Source organism: Gavia stellata, chromosome 1 (genome assembly GCF_030936135.1).
Source record: "Gavia stellata isolate bGavSte3 chromosome 1, bGavSte3.hap2, whole genome shotgun sequence".
NCBI lineage: Eukaryota > Metazoa > Chordata > Aves > Gaviiformes > Gaviidae > Gavia > Gavia stellata.
The window spans coordinates 27,909,612-27,928,552 of record NC_082594.1 but is presented as its reverse complement, the minus strand read 5'-3'; the positions used below and the strand labels follow the sequence as shown (position 1 = coordinate 27,928,552).

The window sequence follows — 18,941 nt, the reverse complement described above, 5'->3', positions numbered from 1 at the left end:
ACAGTGAAAAGTGTTTTGATCCCTGTGGTTTTGCCAAGTATTCCTGAGGCAGAAAGATACAGTAGAGAGTTCTGACATGAATTATTGACCTGCCAAAATGGGCAAATGGTCCATGTCCTCCAATACCTAGCAAGAGCAGTAGACAACTTACTTAGAGTTTAAAAATCCAAAGTGTCACCACCTGATACATTACAGTGAGGGAAACCAAAAGATATTGGGGGTTCCTTCCTGTGATTAAGCAGTGCCCTGAAATATACATATTGATATTCTTTTTAATATCTGTTTTCTCCAGGACAGAAATTGTTCTGATTCTTCTAAGTGTCCATTTTTTTTCTTTGTTAGTCTACTTTTAAAAAAGGGTCCTTTTGCCACAATAATTATTTTTCATGTATTAGAATGAGGCACAGTGTCATTTCAGGAGTGTTATCACTAACCTTAGTTACCTGAAGTATGCTTCTTTCTAATATGACGGACCCACCTATTGCAAATAGTGCTTGCCAGCATTTTCAAGTGAGTATTTTCATAAAAATACGCATGCAGAGTATTTTTTCTGTGCAAAACCATTGATGAGAAGTTGTCACTCAACTTCGAACAAAATACTTTACATCACAAGGAATAAGAAAATCCCCTAGCATTTTTAAAATGGGGGAAAAGATTCCCACTCTGTCCTGATAGTTTAAAATAAAAATTTCAGTGTAGGATTATCAAAAGCCTACTTGTGTGGGCCAGGTCGGCCTTAAATGTCTTCCTGTGTGATTGCTCAATCCTATCCGATTGGACTATCCTAGGTCCTCCCTATCTTTGCATGTCTCTCCTGCTAGATGGTATCTCTCTTGGTGTGCCATGGTGTCTTCCCTGTTTCTTATTTTAGGAACCAACACAAGTTGGACCAGATCAGGCCAAATATACTTGGTCTTGACTGAAATGAAATTGTAGAAGGAGGCACTTAGTAGCCTTTACTGCAAGAATTTAAGTTTGATATCTTCATTTAAATTGTCACTATGTAGGCAAGTTCATGCACAATCTTTTCAGAAATGTTTTGGTGGGGTTTTGATACTGTTACCTCTCTCAGAGCTTTCCATTAAGATCCTCTTTCTCTTCACTTTTGCAACTTTTCCCAAACACCTGGCTTTTTTTAGAGCTACCAAACTGACAAGGCTGTTGGCATCATTGATCATATATAATTTACAATGCATTGTTGAATTTATAATACACTAATTGGCAGTGCCTGGTATTCTGGAGAAGAAAGAGTCAGTGGCTTTCCCTCTATGTTCCTTGGTAGAGCACTGCAGGGAGCAGGAGGCAGGGCTACAGCTGTCTTTCACTTAAGCAAAGAAGCATGCATGACTGATAACCCTGTGTACACTTCCTTGTTGAGAACTTCTCAGAGGACCTGCCTTTCACAGATAAACTGTTTTCTGAGATTTCCTCCATGATAGCACAGCGTAAAACAGTCCTCACCACCAGCCTTCACTGTAAGGTGTGTTGTCCTTCGCTGGGTAAATACAGTTACTAACATTAAAAAAGCCAGTATCTAGTATTATTGCAAAGGAATTAATCAATCTGGCAGGCTGCTTATAACGACATTTCCTATAGCCAAGTCAGACTAACTTCAGTGGGTGAGATTCACATTGAAATATTAAAAAAAAATTCCTCCAGTAAATTTTCCCAGTTTTTTACCATCAAGAAATAAGAAAGCAATATAAAAATCATTAGCTTGATACATTACTTCCTTAGAAATAAACACTACAATGAGCAGGGGGCTCTTCTGTGCTGTCCCATGCCCAGAGGAGATATTAGTAGCTTTTCTGTCCAGCCTTCCAAAGTAGCCTGTGATCAGTATCTATCCAACTTTCATAGTATCCTGAAGCTGAGGGATAACAAGAAAAAATGCATAGCTGACACACAGACCTTGACACACCGAAGTGGATTTTATCGTTAACCTATCTTTTTAAGGAAAGAAATTAGAGCCCAGAGAAAACAACACAATTTGAGAAGGGCTAGTTTCAGCTAAAGGCAGTTCTAAAATTTTGGTGACTAACTCCTCTCCAGAAAACGTGCAGTGGGAAGAGGAAGAACTGCCATCGCCCTCAACCTCTGACACTGTTTAAGTAACACAGCATCCCAAAGCACTTGTTTGAAGAAGCCATTAACCCTGAGAATTATGACTATCAAGATGACTATCATTTCTAAAAGCAGCATTAATATTTGCAGTATAGACTTATATGGCCATATTATGCTGGTACTGTCTGTGCTGAATAAGCCTTTGCTCTGCAAGCAGTACAGGTCAAGTCAAGGGAACTGCTTGCATAAACAAATATTCATGAGCATGAACAAAGATCAATAGTCAGATACCATGTGGTCAAATAGCTTGTGGTTAATCTAGAGTGTAATGTTCAGAGAAACTGTGCCTTCCAAAATCTCTTGCATTTAAAATGATATATTTTGCATGCTGATCTCTTGTGGTTCCTAACTAGTGGTTTCCTGTAGTTCCAGTTTCATGGTTGCTGGGTTCAGCTTTCAGACTTGGGTTGCTGCAGTGCCTTAGCCCACCCAAATAATGAGGTCCCAGATACATCCATCGTAATCTCAGGCAATTCATTAGGTACCTAAGTTCCCTCTATCATTGAATGAGACAGACACACATCTCCACAGGACACTTCAGCTCACAGCGTGTGATGAACATGTCTATTTCAGCTTTTTTTTTTTTTAAAGGAATGAATCTCAGCCAAAACCTGCTGTTTTCATGTTCACATGCATACAAGCTGTGGTCTAGTCATCTTTTAATATGCTAAAAAGTTTTATTAAGTCCTTATCAATAAGCTAAGGTTAGTTTCCAGGCCACAATTTAGTCTGTCATCTCAGCTTTTCGAACTACACAGTTATGCAGTATCCTTAAAAAGAGTAAATGCAGCACTCTTGAATTACACAAGGGAGCCTAAATCTGAGGTACAAAGATGTATCTTTGCATTTTTCTGGATGTAGATGAAAAATATTGATGTCTGAGTCAAACCTGATGTGGCTTTAGGGATATAGTTTTTCTCTGAAATTGGAAACATGATGAAGCAAACCCTTTTTCCAAACCAAAGGTTTTCCTACATGCTACAACATGTCAAAACTATTAACATATTAAGCAATAGAATTATTTGTTTGTCTTTCTCTTAACTCAAATAGCTCTGCATGTAGTTTGCATTTAAATAGCTATCATCTCCCTTAAAAAGAAGAGGAGAAGAGGAGCTCTACTTTCCAGGCTTCTCATCAACATGAATTTCAGCATAGACTCATAGAGTCATTTAGGTTGGAAAAGACCTTTAAGATCTTTGAGTCCAACTGTAAACCTAACACTGCCAAGTCCAACACTAAACCATGTCCCTAAGCACCACATCTACAGGTCTTTTAAATACCTCTACGGATGGTGACTCAGCCACTTTCCTGGGCAGCCTGTTCCAGTGCCTGACAACCCTTTCAGTGAAGAAAGTTTTCCTAATATCTAATGCAAACCACCCCTGGTGCAACTTGAGGCTGTTTCCTCTTCTCCTATCACTTGTTACATGGGAGAAGAGACCAGCACCCACCTCTCTACAACCTCCATTTAGGTAGTTGTAGAGAGTGATAAGGTCTCCCCTCAGCCTCCTCTCCTCCAGGCTAAACAACCCCAGGTCCCTCAGCCGCTCCTCATAAGACTTGTGCTCCAGACCCCTCACCAGCTTTGTTGCCCTTCTCTGGACACACTCCAGCACCTCAATGTCCTTCTTGTAGTGAGGGGCCCAAAACTGAACACAGGATTTGAGGTGTGGCCTCATCAGTGCCGAGTAGAAGGGTACAATCACTTCCCTGCTCCTGCTGGCCACACTATTTCTGATACAGGCCAGGATGCCATTGGCCTTCTTGGCCACCTGGGCACACTGCTGGCTCATATTCAGCCGGCTGTCAATCAACAGCCCCAGGTCCTTTTCTGCAGGGCAGCTTTCCAGCCATTCGTCCCCAAACCTGTAGCGTTGCATGGGGTTGTTGCGAACCAAGCACTTGGCCTTGTTGAACCTCAAATAATTGGCCTCGGCCCATTGATCCAGCCTGTGCAGATCCCTCTGAAGAGCCTTCCTACCCTCAAGCAGACCAATACTCCCACCTAACTTGGTGTTGTCTGCAGACTTACTGAGGGTGCACTCGATCCCCTTGTCCAGATCATTGATAAGGTATTAAACAGAACTGGGCCCAGTACTGAGCCCTGGGGAACACCACTTGTGACCAGCTTCCAACTGGATTTAACTCCATTCACCAGAACTCTTTGGGCCCAGCCATCCAGCCAGTTTTTTACCCAGCGAAGTGTACAGCTGTCCAGGCCATGAGCAGCCAGTTTCTCCAGGAGAATGGAGTATATGTATATTTCATAGAACTTCAGAAGTTTCAAGATTGTCCATAAGAAACTAAGCTCTCCAATGATCAAACAGTAACTAGCATTTGCCTACTACTATGTAATAGAAAGCTGAATGTGCATAATTAGCATATATTAAGTGTGTCGCTAGAGTAGGAAGCTCAGAGGAAAAACCTGTATTGGGCTACCTTTCCGTGGAGACTATGGATTTTACATTTAAAAACTCTCTTAAGGAAACTTCTGCATTAATTTTGTGTTTTACATGATTAGATGATTACACTAATGATGTTACAGTATGTGGTGGTTATCCATGGAACAATAAGTCAGTATAACAATGCTAATGTTATAGCTTTAAGAAGCAGTTTTGGAAAAATCTCTTGGTAAGAAGAGTCAGAATCTCCTGTCCTTGCATTTAAACAGGTAAGAAACAAGCTTTGCTGGTAAAGAAAATTAATTTTGTTCTTTAAATTAGCTTTCGATTCCGATATCCCAAGCATGCCAGATGCTTCACACTACAGAAACATAGGCCTGTTTCCTATACTTGAGAATCCATCACCACTGAAAAAAACACAGAAAACCAAGAACTCCATATTGTGAAAAAAAGTGAGAAAGATTTTCCATCATCAAATTTCCCATCCAGTTCCTGAGTGGCCTCTGAGCATTATAACAGCAATGCAAAGGGGAAATTAAGTAAGGCCCAGCCTCACCCTCTGTGTGCCTTGACTGCAGCTCACATGAGGATCATATTGATCGCTATAGACTCGCTATGCCTGTTCTTCTGCGCTAAACCCTAGCCTGAAAGGTAGCAGTGACCATGCTAAATGTTCTCACAGTGGGAGTGCTCACCAGGGAATGCTACAAAATTCAGAGGAGAAAGCCAACAACCAGACAAACTTGGTGCTTGGTAGATGTGGTTAAAAAGCTCCCTGCCAGTTGTTCAGGGTGGCTGCTGCAAAAAGAACATTTTTTAGGCAAATTTGTTTTGAAGAGTTTTTTTCTCTTTTGTGGGCATCTTTAAATGCTCATCGTAATTAAGTTGTTCAGAATAGTGCCTGGAGCAGGAATGCAGCCTTACTGAATCTCTTTAACAATGCGTTCCCCATCCATTCTGTCAGAATAGTTTATACTATTGGAGTATGTGAATCTATAGAGAATGTGGATGTTTGGGAACTGTGCAAACTGCAAACATTTGTGGTCAGCAAACAGCTCGTGGGATGTATGGCAGTGTACAGTCTTGTCAGTAGTTAGCACGATGTACATCCAAACCGATAGCACAGCAAGACACTTCAGATGAAGTGATCATAGAGGTGCCAAATACACTGTGCATCATCTTCTAAATTTGGTCAAGAAAGTTGTGTAAAAAATTAAACAGATAGTACAAATTGACATGTTCCAGGGAGCAGATATAAAGGATAATATGGACAGCAAGATGAAACAATACATAACCAGTAGTGACAAATAAACTGCAGAAGAGGAAAATAATCCCAGACAAAGCTGGAACACAACGTCAGTCAGAATGTAGGATAATGCACACAGCATGATGACCACTCAAAGCCATTTAGTCCAAACTACTGCTCAACACAGGGTAACTACAAAGATAGATCAGATTGCTCAGGTCCTTGTCCAGTCAAATCTTGAATTTCTCCAGGGACGGATATCAGCCTCTCGCAGCAACCTGTGCCTGTGTCTAGCCACTGGTGAGCTTTTTTCCTGGTATCAGCTGGAATATTCCATGCCATAATATGCAACCTCTTGTCCTTCCAATGTGCACCTCTAGGAGAAGTCTGATTCCAATTATTCATAAGCAGCAATTTCATTAGTGGATGACAGCAGTAATATCCCCCCATTAGTGTCCTCTTCTCTAGGCTGAAAAAACCCAGCTCCCTCAGCCTCTTGTACATCATGTGGCCCAGTCCCCAGTCACCTTGATGGCCTTTCAGTAGGTTCACTTCAGCCAGTTAATATCTCTTTTCTGTTGGGGATCCCAAAACTGGACCCACTAATGAAATTAATTATTTAAACATCAGGAGAGTCACTTCTTGTCAGGACTGCCTGACTCTTGCCATAACAGGACCTTTTACTCGGTTACTTGTAGGTTTACCTGGTTTTAAATATTTAAGATTAACGTTTTCTATGTAGATGATTTTAATTTGTTCTTTGGTTGTTGGTGGTGTTGGCTGATATGTGTCTTTGTGTATTTAAGATTTAATCTAGAATGGTGTTGCCATTTGCAAAACTGAAGTCAAAGAAAACTGTCTTGTTTTGGTTATGATAAAAAAAGTCAGAAGACTTTTTCTTTGGGAAAACGTTTTCAATGGTGCCATGACCTCCAGTTAAATATGGGTAGCCATATGTATTTTTTGCTCTTCTGGTAGAAATCTATCCTAAATTTGAAAAGCCTTTGTAAATGTGTCTTCCATGTAGAATGGAGCTACAGACTGTGCTTTGGTTTCTGAATCTCATCCATAGTGTGAAACCAGCCATAATCAGTGGCTCCCAGTCACAGTGGCAGAGATGTTATCTCTGGACAAGGATACCCCTGCACTTAGAAAACCTGGAAGCTTTTACTTTATTCTGTCTTCAAATCCTTTCCCTAAGTCTTCAGGATCAGCTGCAATTTAGGCTAGATGGAATAGTGTTCTGCCTATCTTTAATGGCCTTTTACAGTGTTTAAATAGAGTACAAAAAATAAAGGGAGTTCTCTTCCTTAACGATGACTGTCTGAATGTTCATTTTGCATACACTTTTATTAGCTATGGAAAAATTCCCTCCCACGGGCAATGCCTAAGAGCTGCAAACAAGGACTCTGCTTTTACAAGATAATATAAAATAATCATATATAGTATTCAGTGCAATCAGATGTTTTCTTGCGATCACAATATTTTGCTGATGGAAGCAGGTTTTGGCAGGATCCTAAGATATTCTGTGGACTTCAGTCCTGTTTTTAATTGAGTACCATTGTGCTTGCTCCTCTAGCATTCAGATATTTCACATTTTCACATACAATCCTATAGTTTGAGGACAAAGAAAACAGAAAAGGCCTGCAGCATGTGTGCAAAGCCTAGCTTTGATGCCTTTGCTTCCCAGTAGCGGCCCTTGGTAAGGAGGCTAAAGACACCTGTTGGGTTTTTTGTCTTCTTTATTTCTCTCTCCTTAAGTTTCCCTTTCTCCCATTTTTAGCAGGAGTGGTGACTGTTTCACCCCCACACCATTACTCCTGCCCTAGTACTCTCCTGGGACAGAGGTTCAGTCTTCTCTCAGGCTGAGAAAAGGCAGGTTTCCTATTCCCTGTGCAAGAATTTTAGCCATAAAGCTGCAGTGTCAAACACTCACACTACTCTTGGGGTATATAGTTTAAGCATTTCAGGAAAGGAAGACGTTTCAGACACTGAAACTTAGTCTCATGTAGACATCTAACTGAAGCCCTGACATAGGCTTCTGAGTGTTGGAAAGATGCCGTGTTTGAGACTCATTCCTCTTTCCAATTCCTGCTGTTCTTCTTGTCCAGGCTGTCTTAGCACTCATTCATAGGCTGTGGATCCAGCTAGGTGCTTGAAACTCAAAGTGAGCATAAAATGCAATTTATGGGGAATTTAGGTCTCTTGCATGGTGAATTTTACTTTCAGTACTGTGCAGTTAATTTAGACATTGAATCACGGAATATTTCAATGACTAAACCCCTGCATGGGACTGGGCTCCCAAATACGAAGTTTAGATCCTCATTATTGAGATGTTCAAATCCTTGCATGCCTGTTAATAGGAGAGAAGGGGATGAGCAGTTTCTTACATCTCTAAATATCCACTTCTGGACTTGCCTAGAACTGCACATACAATGCTGAGCTGGTCTGTGCAGGACTTTTCTTTTTTTAGCTCTGAGGAATGCTATACAGGCCTTTCTGTGTTTCATAGACAAGCTATGCATTCATTCATTCTGCCTGCAGGCCTTGTATCCCTTTGTGGATCTAAGCCTTGCACATGCTTGAAAACTGTATTTCTTACTATTAACTACCTGATAACAATATCTTCATTATATTATTCTAGCAACACTGAGAGAATGTAGTAAGTGCTGGCAAAGATAAGGAACATGCAGATGTTTGGAGATACACTTTAATGAATATTAGATTGCAGTACTGTACACATTGGATACATATTGCTTTATAAATTAAGGCTGTCTATGGTAACAGTTAGGATATAAGCCTTGCTCCTTACCCTCTCCACAATATTTTTGTGAAAGCAAGAAACTATTTTCTGTATTAAATCAATGTTGATAAATACATGCCACAAACAGTTTCAATGAAGCCATGGAGATTAAAGGATAATGAGTAAAATTATGCATGTTCCACTCATCATGTAAACCAGTTGAGCTTAATAGAGATTTACAAGCAGTAAATGAGGATATAGTTTTTCTTTAAAGAGATTTGTAGACTCCTATGCAAAAATACCTGAGAGAATGAACCAATACTTTTGGCTGGCTAAATTTCTGTCTACAACATTATTGTAGAGCAGAGTTCAAAAGCAGAAATGTGCAGAATTTCTGTACTCTATCTCCATATTTAGGTACACATCTATAGTCCCTTAACTCCAAAGTCAGGTATTTAGCAAGTTCAGTTATCATGAATTAGGAGATTAAATGAAAGTAAACATAAAGAAAAGAAATCAAAGAGTTGCTGCAAAGAGGCACCTGGTCCCATTTTTGAAGTCTGATAAACTCACAGAGAGGTTGTACCTATGATAAATACACTACAGGAAACCTGTACCCTTTTGACAATGCATGGGGTGGCCACCTTGGATACATAGGGCATCTAAAATGGCACTAGACACTGCTGTTTAAGCACATGATACATTCCAGAAACACAGTATCTTTTATGTTTCTCTAGATCGTGACAACTACACCATCACCATCTACAGTCCACTGGTGTGGAAGACTTAGCTGCATGAACCTGAAATGGTTTGGATGAGCATCTTTGATTAATTTGAACTTTATTAAACTCACTAGCCAACTCATATTGAACATAACAGTCAATCCAGGGTTACAATTTATTTTTGCATACACTCCAGGACATTAAACATTTTTTCTTGGCTTATATTCCTATTCTTTACCAAAACCCTGTTTTACAGAGGCAAAAAAATAGGAGAAGAAAAAGGGCCAATAATGTTACAATAGATGTAGTAAGTTAAATCTCCTTTAATCTTCCACTATGATAATGAACTACAGTTCATTTGCATTTCAGAACATTTCGCAAAGGAAATTCAAAAGACTGCTTAAAAAAAATTAACTGCTAATTACATATATTTGCTTTTGGCATTTATAGGAGTACTGTGAAAGTCAGACTTCTTGCTATTCAAGTTATGAAAGAAAGTGTGTGGTCTAAAGTTACTGGCTACTGTCTCTTCTAAAGATACTGGGTTTAAGGAACAGCTGTCCCACTTACATCCCACTTATATGGATGCCTTACTGCATAAATACTCAAGCAACTGAACAATCTGATGCTATTGGACTAGGTGGTGAAGCTAAGCCATAAATATTTGAGGGGCTGTTCAATGCTGATTGTTCAAACCATTTGCACCTGCCATTCCATAGTGGGTGAAATACATATATATAACACCATAATTCATAATTCCATGCCTAGACCAGTTTCATTTGCAGCTGATCACTGTTTCTTAGAAATTATACTTTTCCTTGAACACAAGAGTAAACATACTGCTGGTACACAATCAGCACTGAATGCTGTCAGCTCTGATAGAGTATAGTTCATCCAAAAAGCTCGAATTCTCCATAATCCTCATATTGTTCATTACCTTTTCAGTGCACTCCAGAGGCATTACTAAACTCATCTTCACTGCTTTTAGTGGGGTAAGGAATTAAATTCAATTGTACAGATAAAAAAGTGCAGACAAAGAGTGACTTGAGGTTAGATATTAAGTATTCTCAGTGTTGAGTTGTGTGTACAGATAATTTAAACCAGCAATTCCCAGTCTCAGCTTGCTTGAGTGTAACTGTCCTGGGAAGAGAGCTGGGACATAAATGGTGCCTCTGGCCATGTCATTCCCAGCTTTTTGCCTGACCTGACACAGGACCCAGACACTGTGCACAGTTGTTCCCCTCCCAAACACCCATTTCCCTGTCCCCAGGGGAAAGCAGAAGGCATGCTTTTGATTTTGTGCATGTTCCTTTGAAATAGCTCTATTCTGTTAACAAAATATGCCCCAGAGATTGGGAGCCCCTGAATTATGCCAGCATGCCTCTCTGTTCTTATTACCTTCATATAGCTTCAGCAGAGATCAGTTCATCAGCCCAGGTGTAAAACAGAAGAGATATTTCAAGCCTTAGCAATGTTCACTTAATTCCCTGGAATGACTTTCCTTTGCTTCAGAGAGCTTTAGATCATTAGCAGCTTGTCTCATTTCTTGTTGTATCATCTGTGAAAAACTCTAGATAGTAGAGCAAAGTTGAGTTCGTCAGTTAAATGGTTTCACAGTCCACTGAAAATATGTTCTCCAAGAAACATACTAAAAGTTTGTTGTTGAACTTGGCATGCAGAGATTGACCCTGAGGAACCTCTTGCTTCCCATCACTTAATGGTAAGGAACAAAAATAGCACAGAGCAACCAACCTTTTGTGGGAAAGGTAAGGACAAAATTAGCTAGGGATTCACAAATCTTTTTAAAACCAAAAATAGTTCAGGATACTGCCTTTTGTATCTTTCTTTGACAAATCTTGATGTTATTATTTACAGTGAGATTTTAACCATAATTATAAACAACAAAAGTCAGTGTAGTGGAGATGGCATAACATTTTTGTGAATTTTTACAGATGATGGAAAAAGTATTTTATTTTTATAGTTACTCAAGATTCAGTACAAGAAAGGAATTTAGACAAAGTATATCTAGGATTTTTTGTCTTAGAACATAATACACCTCTGAATGGATTTCATAGAGGAGGTGTTTGTTTTTTGTTTCTTTTACATGAGAATGAGAGACATGTTCCTTAGGAGTAAAATCACAGGTCTAGGTAGCTGTGAATTTATAATGAGATCAATCGGGATAGATCCAGAATTTTTACCATCTGAAAGTTATCTGCCAGCCTGCACAAAAAGATATTGTGTCTAACCCAAGGCTTTATCCAAAGTGACAGAGAGCATTCTTAAGAGTACTGTGTTGCTGCCCTGCTTAAAGTTGCAAGGTGTGAGTACAAACTGAGTCTTACTTTATGAACAGAGAAGTAGGTCCACATTTTTTAAAAGGCATTTCAGTGTCTAACATCCAAAGATTTCAAGACTGGAAACATAACTTCAAAATCTAAGTCTGTAGATAAATATATAACATAAAAGCTAGTCTTATCAGTGTATATGTATTGATGTATCTACATATAAAAAAATCTACAGACTGATCATGTGTAGTATGTGATATCAATTACTCAATTCATAAGGATTTTTAAAATTCTTCTGAGGTAATTATAATGAAAGATGGTATTTTTCTAAGAAAGTTCTTATTTTATTTCAGCGCCTTTTGTTCTTCAGTAAGAAGCGTTTTAATTTCTATCTATTTTGTTGGCTTAGATAAAGTTTATTTTTACAATATGTAGGGTTTATTTTAGAAGAAAAGTGTTTTCATCAATTTTCAGAAATGTTTACTGCAAAAAGAAAATATATTTAGCACACAGATTCCATTTTTTTCTCCAAATTTATTTTATCTGATCTATTTCAGTTCCTTTCTTGCATCAGACAAACTGGACTTCAGTCAAATGGTTGCACTGGTCACCTTGCATATATACTTCACAGTGCTATACAAAACCGCTCCATGGTATCTGTCATTCCTAGGGCCTCATGTGGTCTGCGGGATTCTTGCACTGCATTTATGTCTATTTAATCCCATTAAAACCAGGGGGTGTTTAATGAAATTTGTTTCTATCATCTCAGCCTGTTTCAAAATATCCATGCTGTTATTTATTTCTCTTTTACTGCTCCAGTATCTAGTTATAAACAATGCAGCAAATGCTTCAAAGTCTCACCTTCAACTTTTCAATTTCAGTCCTTGATTAATGAGGTGGAAGAGCTGCATAATGTTGATAATTTCCTTTCAAGTGGCAATAAATGATAAAAGCAGGTTGATGGGGAATGGATAGGTGAGGGTATAAGAGACAGGTGTGAAATCTAGCTCGTGTGAAGAGATAGGAAGGACACAGTTGGAGCAAAGAGACAACCAGAATATAGCAAAGATTATCCGGCTAAAGCAGTGAAATCTGCTCTGGGTGGAATTATTTCAGCTAAATACAGGCACCTGGAAGTTAGACGTCTGTTTTAATTCAGCCTAATCCTCTATGGCTCCCTTTTCAGTCAATGGAAAGAGTGAGCCACCTGCAGATGACAGGATTATTGCCTTGGAGATGCTTGTTTCCTCCCGGGGAGGTAAAGAGAGCTTTGGGTAATGAACTTGTCCCCAGCCTGACTGTCTAAAGGCTCTTGCATAGATGTACCCCCTGTATTTGGTTGGTTCCTCTTAGCAGTTTTTTCCCAGTGCCTGTGTGCAGGCTGGTGATGTCCCCTCTGCTTTGTTGAGACATCTTCTTTCTTGCTGCTGAACACATAGCTCTGACATGAGCTCTGTCACCATGTGATAACATTGATGCTTTGGCACATTAATAAACAGGCAATGCCTGGACTTTAGATTTCTTTCCTACCTGTAACAGCGTGCCCATTAGACAGTCTTGTCACTGCACGTCTTCTCCTCTTCTATCATGCCAGGTCATATTTTGGAATTGCCCAAAAGTCTCCTTAAATAATAAAGTCGCGTTGTGTCCTGTCTTCTAAATAGAAAATGGAAATTTGCAAGGTCACAGAGATAATGCTGCCCTGATCTCTGGATGTCTTTTTCTTTTTTGAAAAAATGCTTAGATTTTCCTAGCCTTTTCCTGATTCTCCCAATGAATGTAACAGAACAAAATTGGCATATTGTATCAGACCCTGTGAAGATAAGAGCTGACTGACTTCTCCCCCTGACCCTTCCTTCTTGCAAAAAGATATAGTTATGATCTGCAACAAGATTTCAAGACCTCTGGCTACGTGACCATAAATTAATCCTAATGGAATCCCTGAGGTGTTTGTTGCTCAGAAAAGCTCCATCATGTAAGCTCACCAGGCCTTAGAGAAGTCTTCCACTTTGCAGAAAGGCTCTGGGATTGCAGAGTACACTTTTCTAGGATAACCCTTCAGGCACGCTTGGGAGGATTTACAGAACGCCAGAGATCCCAGTTCTTCCAGCATTCATTGCTCTAATTGAGGACACCTCAGGATACCTAGCCATAGAGACCTGGTACCTCCAAAGACTCTGATCTCAGCTTTCATGGTGACATTGCCCTGGAGTTGTGGATTTTGGCAATCATCCTTAGGATTTTGCACCTTCAAAGATTTGCCTTCAAAAAGACATCTCAGGGAAGCTCTACTGTGCATGCATGGATTGTGTGTCTGTCACAAACATAGCATCCATCAGTCAGCCTAGCTTCAAGTTCTCTGGAGTCCCCCATAAGATCTCAGTAACTGTATTTATATATGGAGTTTGCACTTAGATGGTTTGGCAGGCAAGAGAGACTAAAATATCACATCTCCAGTACAGCCAACAAAAATGTAGGATTTCCAGTTTTCCATAGTAATTTGCTTGAAGAGAACAAGCCCTGCATCAGGATGAACATAAAAGTTGTCTTGAATCAAGAAAAACATTTAGAACCACCACCATTATGATGTCAAAGTATACTCAGAACTTTCAGCTGCCAAACAAATTCAGCATTACTGGTTGTTTGGATTAGTTGTGTTTCTAATTAAAAATTATCAAATTTACAATAGCCATATATTTTCTTCCACTATTCTATAATAGGTCAGTATTTCTCTGTTAGTGTCACCTTTACAATTACATTTCTTTTCTGAAGTGCTTGGAAGAACAGTCTGGCTTTTCACTCACAAAACAGATCAAATGCAGCAGCATTAGTCAGCATTTCTTTTTCAATCTGTACATAATTCTATTATATTTCAGGCACTGCTACCAAAGCACATGGTGCTGAGCAACAGTCTTACAGAGAACAGCCTTGTTACATTTGTGTCAGTTCATGTCCTTGGCTAGTTGTGAATCGTGGAATATCTCAGCAGAAGTCATTAATGAACCTTCAGCTTCTCACTTAAGCATTCATCTTATTAATCATCCCAACCTATTTCTGCTCTGTTTTTAAAGCGTAATTTAAAGGGAATGCTTAACTGTGATGAATTACAAAAGAGGTTATTTAATTCTATGAATGTGTATTGATTTCTACAAAGTTCTTTTACTTGGCGTTTTTCTATCAAAGCAGCTGTCTGCTTTCTGTGCCATAGCAGTCTTCCCAGTGTCAGGATCCTGGGGCTACGTCTGTAGTACTAAATAAAAAAACCCCAGGAACTGTTCTCTAACACAGAGGCTTAGGAGCCATATCTGTATTACACAGCCTTTGGCTCCAGGTCTCCTCTGAGCCTGGAGCCAGGTCTCCTCAGGCTCCTGTGGCACAATGGTTATTTTTATGTGCCATTCTGCAGTTGGAGCAGGGGTGATTCAGAGCAGTGTCTGAAATGTGAAGGTTATATTGCAGCCCACAAAACAGCTGCTTTTATGACCTGATGATGCTTAACATGCCTAAAAGGTAGTGGAAGACCAAGCAGGGATATTTGCAAGTACATGGACTGTGCGTTGAAGGTTGGAGGGGATGGTGGAGGGAAGAGGGAGCCAGACCTGCTTTCTTCATGTTCGTATTGTGTGTCAGAGTGACCAGCTCTGTGAAGAGTAAGTGGTTAAGTCATTTCACAGGCTAAAATGGGCAGGCATTTAGGAGCCCTGTGAAGGTGTGTTCCCTTTGTGATGGCACCTGAGGGGTTAAGAGCAGCAGTGGATGCTGTTAGTGGATATTGACCCCTGCCATGCAATAATGGTCAACTGTTTTCTCACTGTGACTCATCACAATTGATTGCAGCTTGAAAATGAATGTTAGCTTCTTAACAGTGTTATATTTTGTGTATTAGTTTTATCTGATAACCTAAACATAGAGTTGCAATCAGTCTGTCTAGGCTGTTGTAAACACTAAAATGGGCATATCCCACTTTCCTGTCTATATGTTCCCACCATAGTCTTTTCTCAGAATATGTTCCTCCAGCTCTGCAGAATGCTGAAATAGTGATGGTGGCATGGCTGAAAATGAACCCTATGAAAATAAAAGTTGCTGGACCAATCAGATGATTCAGATACTCCTGAGGCTCGTGATTACTAATGATGATACACAGAAACAAGATAGGAACATGTGGCTGAGATTTGAAAGGAGAAGGTAGTGAGGAAGGGAACCTTTCCTTTTGAAAGCAATCAGGAGACAGAAAGACTCAAGCCTAAACACTACAAAACAAAGTCGTACTCCTCCCATCTATCCCCCTCCTGCCTTCCAAATAACTCAAAAACCTACCTGACATAAACAACAATAGACCAGGAATTACTTCTTAGGGATCACATTTGAGAGAAGACAATAGTTTTCCATGCAGTCAACTAGAAGATTATTGAGACAAAATGTTAAGGTTCAAGGTGAATTAAGACTAGAGTGATGCAGGGCTCATTCAACATTTTCTAAAGGAACATGTGATAAGCAGGTGGAGAAGAGCCATGTTGAATTAACTGTATCTCGACATCTATATGTGAGAGACTGCTCTCTTTTGTAGTTAATTTTGTCCCTTTAATGAGCACAAAAGTAAGGAATTCCTTTCAGAAAATAATTAACTGTGAAAAATTAAAAGCTCTTTTGGTATTGTTATCAAAAAAGCTCTGTAGATAATAATATGAAATACACATCTAAATGTTCCATGTTGTTTTATTACACCATGTTATACAATATGGTGGAATATCTTCCTCAGAGAGGTTTTAATGTTTATAGCATTAAAGAGTCTCCACCCAGTTGTCTCTGGAGCTGTTAAACCAAGTTCATGTCAGACAACTTGCAAAATTTCCCATTGAGATTGAGTATTTCTGTATCACTTTGTGTCCGGCACAATGTGTGCTCTGCACACCTAAAAACAGTTTCCATTCCTTCATGTCCCAAAGGAAGGAATCAACAAAAAATATTCTGCTGGAGACACTACTCTTTCCTATGGAAAAGGGAGACTTTAGTTCAGCATTGACAACAACAACAGAAATTCTCTTCCTTGTTGTGTGGGTTCCAACTGAAATAAATGAATGTGTTGGATTGACTCCTGCAGTCATAAATTTCCCAGTTTGAATTATATTGCAGCAGATACCAAGGACAGAGTTGGCAGTGGTGACTGCTTTTAAGACCCTTTTTATACTTATTAGGATATAATGGGAAAAGAGATTGAAGAAAGCCAAAGAAATTGCCCTTGTACGAGCAGATTATTTTTTTTTTTTGGTTTTGCCTGACAAATTAATTCCAGAAACATTACTGGGAAGATAAAATTTCACCTAACTAGATGTATAATTTGGAGCATTTATTCACCTTCCCTTTATAATTAATGTAAGGAGAATCAATCCATTGTGAGATAAGTGTCTAGAATAGTCACAGCCTTTTTTATTTAATATTCGTGCTTAATGAATTATGTTCTATTTACAGGTTTTATCTGGGGTGAAATTAAACAGATGTGGGATGGTGGACTACAGGACTACATTCATGATTGGTGGAACCTCATGGATTTTGTAATGAACTCCTTGTACTTAGCAACAATCTCTTTGAAAATTGTTGCATTTTCAAAGGTAAACTTTTTTTAAGAAATTCAGCAAAATATTTTAGATAAATGAAATTAGGCTTCTTTAAACTTTTTTCTGTGTTTGGAGGTTTGCAGGCTTAGCAGTGCAAGAGGTGTATGATGTGCTCATTGAATCTTCTGCAGGTATGACAAGAAGCTAGACCAGGACAAGAGCTAACAAAATACTGTTTTCTTCTTGGCCCAGGCAATCTTCTGTTATTTGATACTGAACAGTCATACTGTCATTTTCTTGGAAAAGGAAAATCACTGGTAATATTTAATAATGTTTGCGCAAAATTATGTTTTGTGTTAGTCTGCCTATTTTTCAGTAAGAAATTATTGCCCCTAAGACAATTTTATGCACCATGCAAAACTTCCAGACAGGACTACAAGAAAATACTTACTCAAAATTAGGGATGGGAGGAACGCTAAAGAGCAAGATTTTAATTTTGTTTTGAAAATTTATGTTAAGTGCAACATGAAAAAGTAAACCTGAAGGGGATAAAACGGTCACTTGAGACAGGGTGTGCTCATTTTCTCATCCTTTTCATGGACTTTTTATGAATAGTTTTATATTCCTACTGTTTGAAGTATCTTCCAGCAAAACAGCCCTTCTTTCCAAAGCCATGGAACATGTTGCATTTTGTAGGTATTTAACATGAATCCATAATACAATAGAAATTCCTCATAAAATGAATTATTTTAATCAAAAAATGTTCTCAAATGCAAGGAAACCACATCTGAAAGGAAATGAAAGCATTTCTTAGCATCTGTCATGGAGCTCTTATCACATCCAAGCAAAGATAACAAGCCCATTTTTACTGGCCACTGTGATCAGCATTGTATTTCAACTGTTTCAAGTTTCTGGCCACCAGCTACCCTGTACGCATGGAAGGAGAGTTTCTCCTCCGCCAAGATCCTTTTGGCTGGGAAAAGAAGAGGAGACAGACGTCAAGTAGCTGGTTACAACTCCCTATCCTCAAACAGCAGCTGTTCCCACTGCAGCCCTTCCACAAGTATAGAAGAAAAGAGGAATTTCTAATTTATATCATCTTATGTCTGTTCACAAGGGTCCACATGTCAGTTGATCAGGGGCAGGGATGAGCAAAGACCTGTAATCTGTTGACACGCCAGCCTCCTCCCGTGACAAAAGGTTTCTGGCATGCTGTCTTTCTGGATGCAAGCCTTTGGAAGTCTTCTCACTCATAGAAATTTGGAGCTGTTGCCTGAAAGAGCAAGGTGCTCAGAAGTGTGAGGATAGCTGTCATTTAAAGCTGATGAAATGCCTTTTTACACACAAGGATGCCTTATCATAAAGTGACTGGAAAATGAATAGTTGTTTCACTGTCCGATGTAACAAAGCGAGCAGTTCATTGAAAATGCCTGTTTCCAAAGCATTGGAGATGGCCAATTATTCACTTTAGAATAATATTAATTGGAAGACATTGTAATCCTTTCATCTCCCAGACAGCTTCTGCTTACAGTAATCAGATTCCAAGGTGACAGTATCTGGGATAATGTGCATCCATTACTCTCCAAATTAGTGCTTGTATGCCAGTCATAATCAACACAATGCATAAAGCACTATCTTTGGTTCTGCAGCTATTATTTTTTTACTGCATGTGCAATGATGCAGCCAAACACCTTTTTGTTCCTTAAAAGAGCCTCAGTTGTGGTAGTCAATTGAAACACATGATGATGTAATGAACAAAGTAATACAAGTGTAATTTAATACCCTGCCACTTTTAGTTCAGATACCTACAACAGAGGTCCCCACCTCCATGCCAGGTGAGATTGAGAGGATGCCAAATGTA

General features: G+C 39.2%; 1 protein-coding gene across 1 annotated transcript in view; it reads left to right on the top strand.

The window, feature by feature from the left end:
* TRPC4 (transient receptor potential cation channel subfamily C member 4) overlaps positions 1-18,941 on the top strand; it is a 107,685-nt gene that overhangs the window by 58,505 nt on the left and 30,239 nt on the right. Inside the window, exon 4 of the mRNA XM_059833350.1 lies at positions 16,995-17,134. Within this exon, the coding sequence (XP_059689333.1) occupies positions 16,995-17,134 (140 nt within the window). The remainder of the gene's footprint in view (positions 1-16,994; positions 17,135-18,941) is intronic.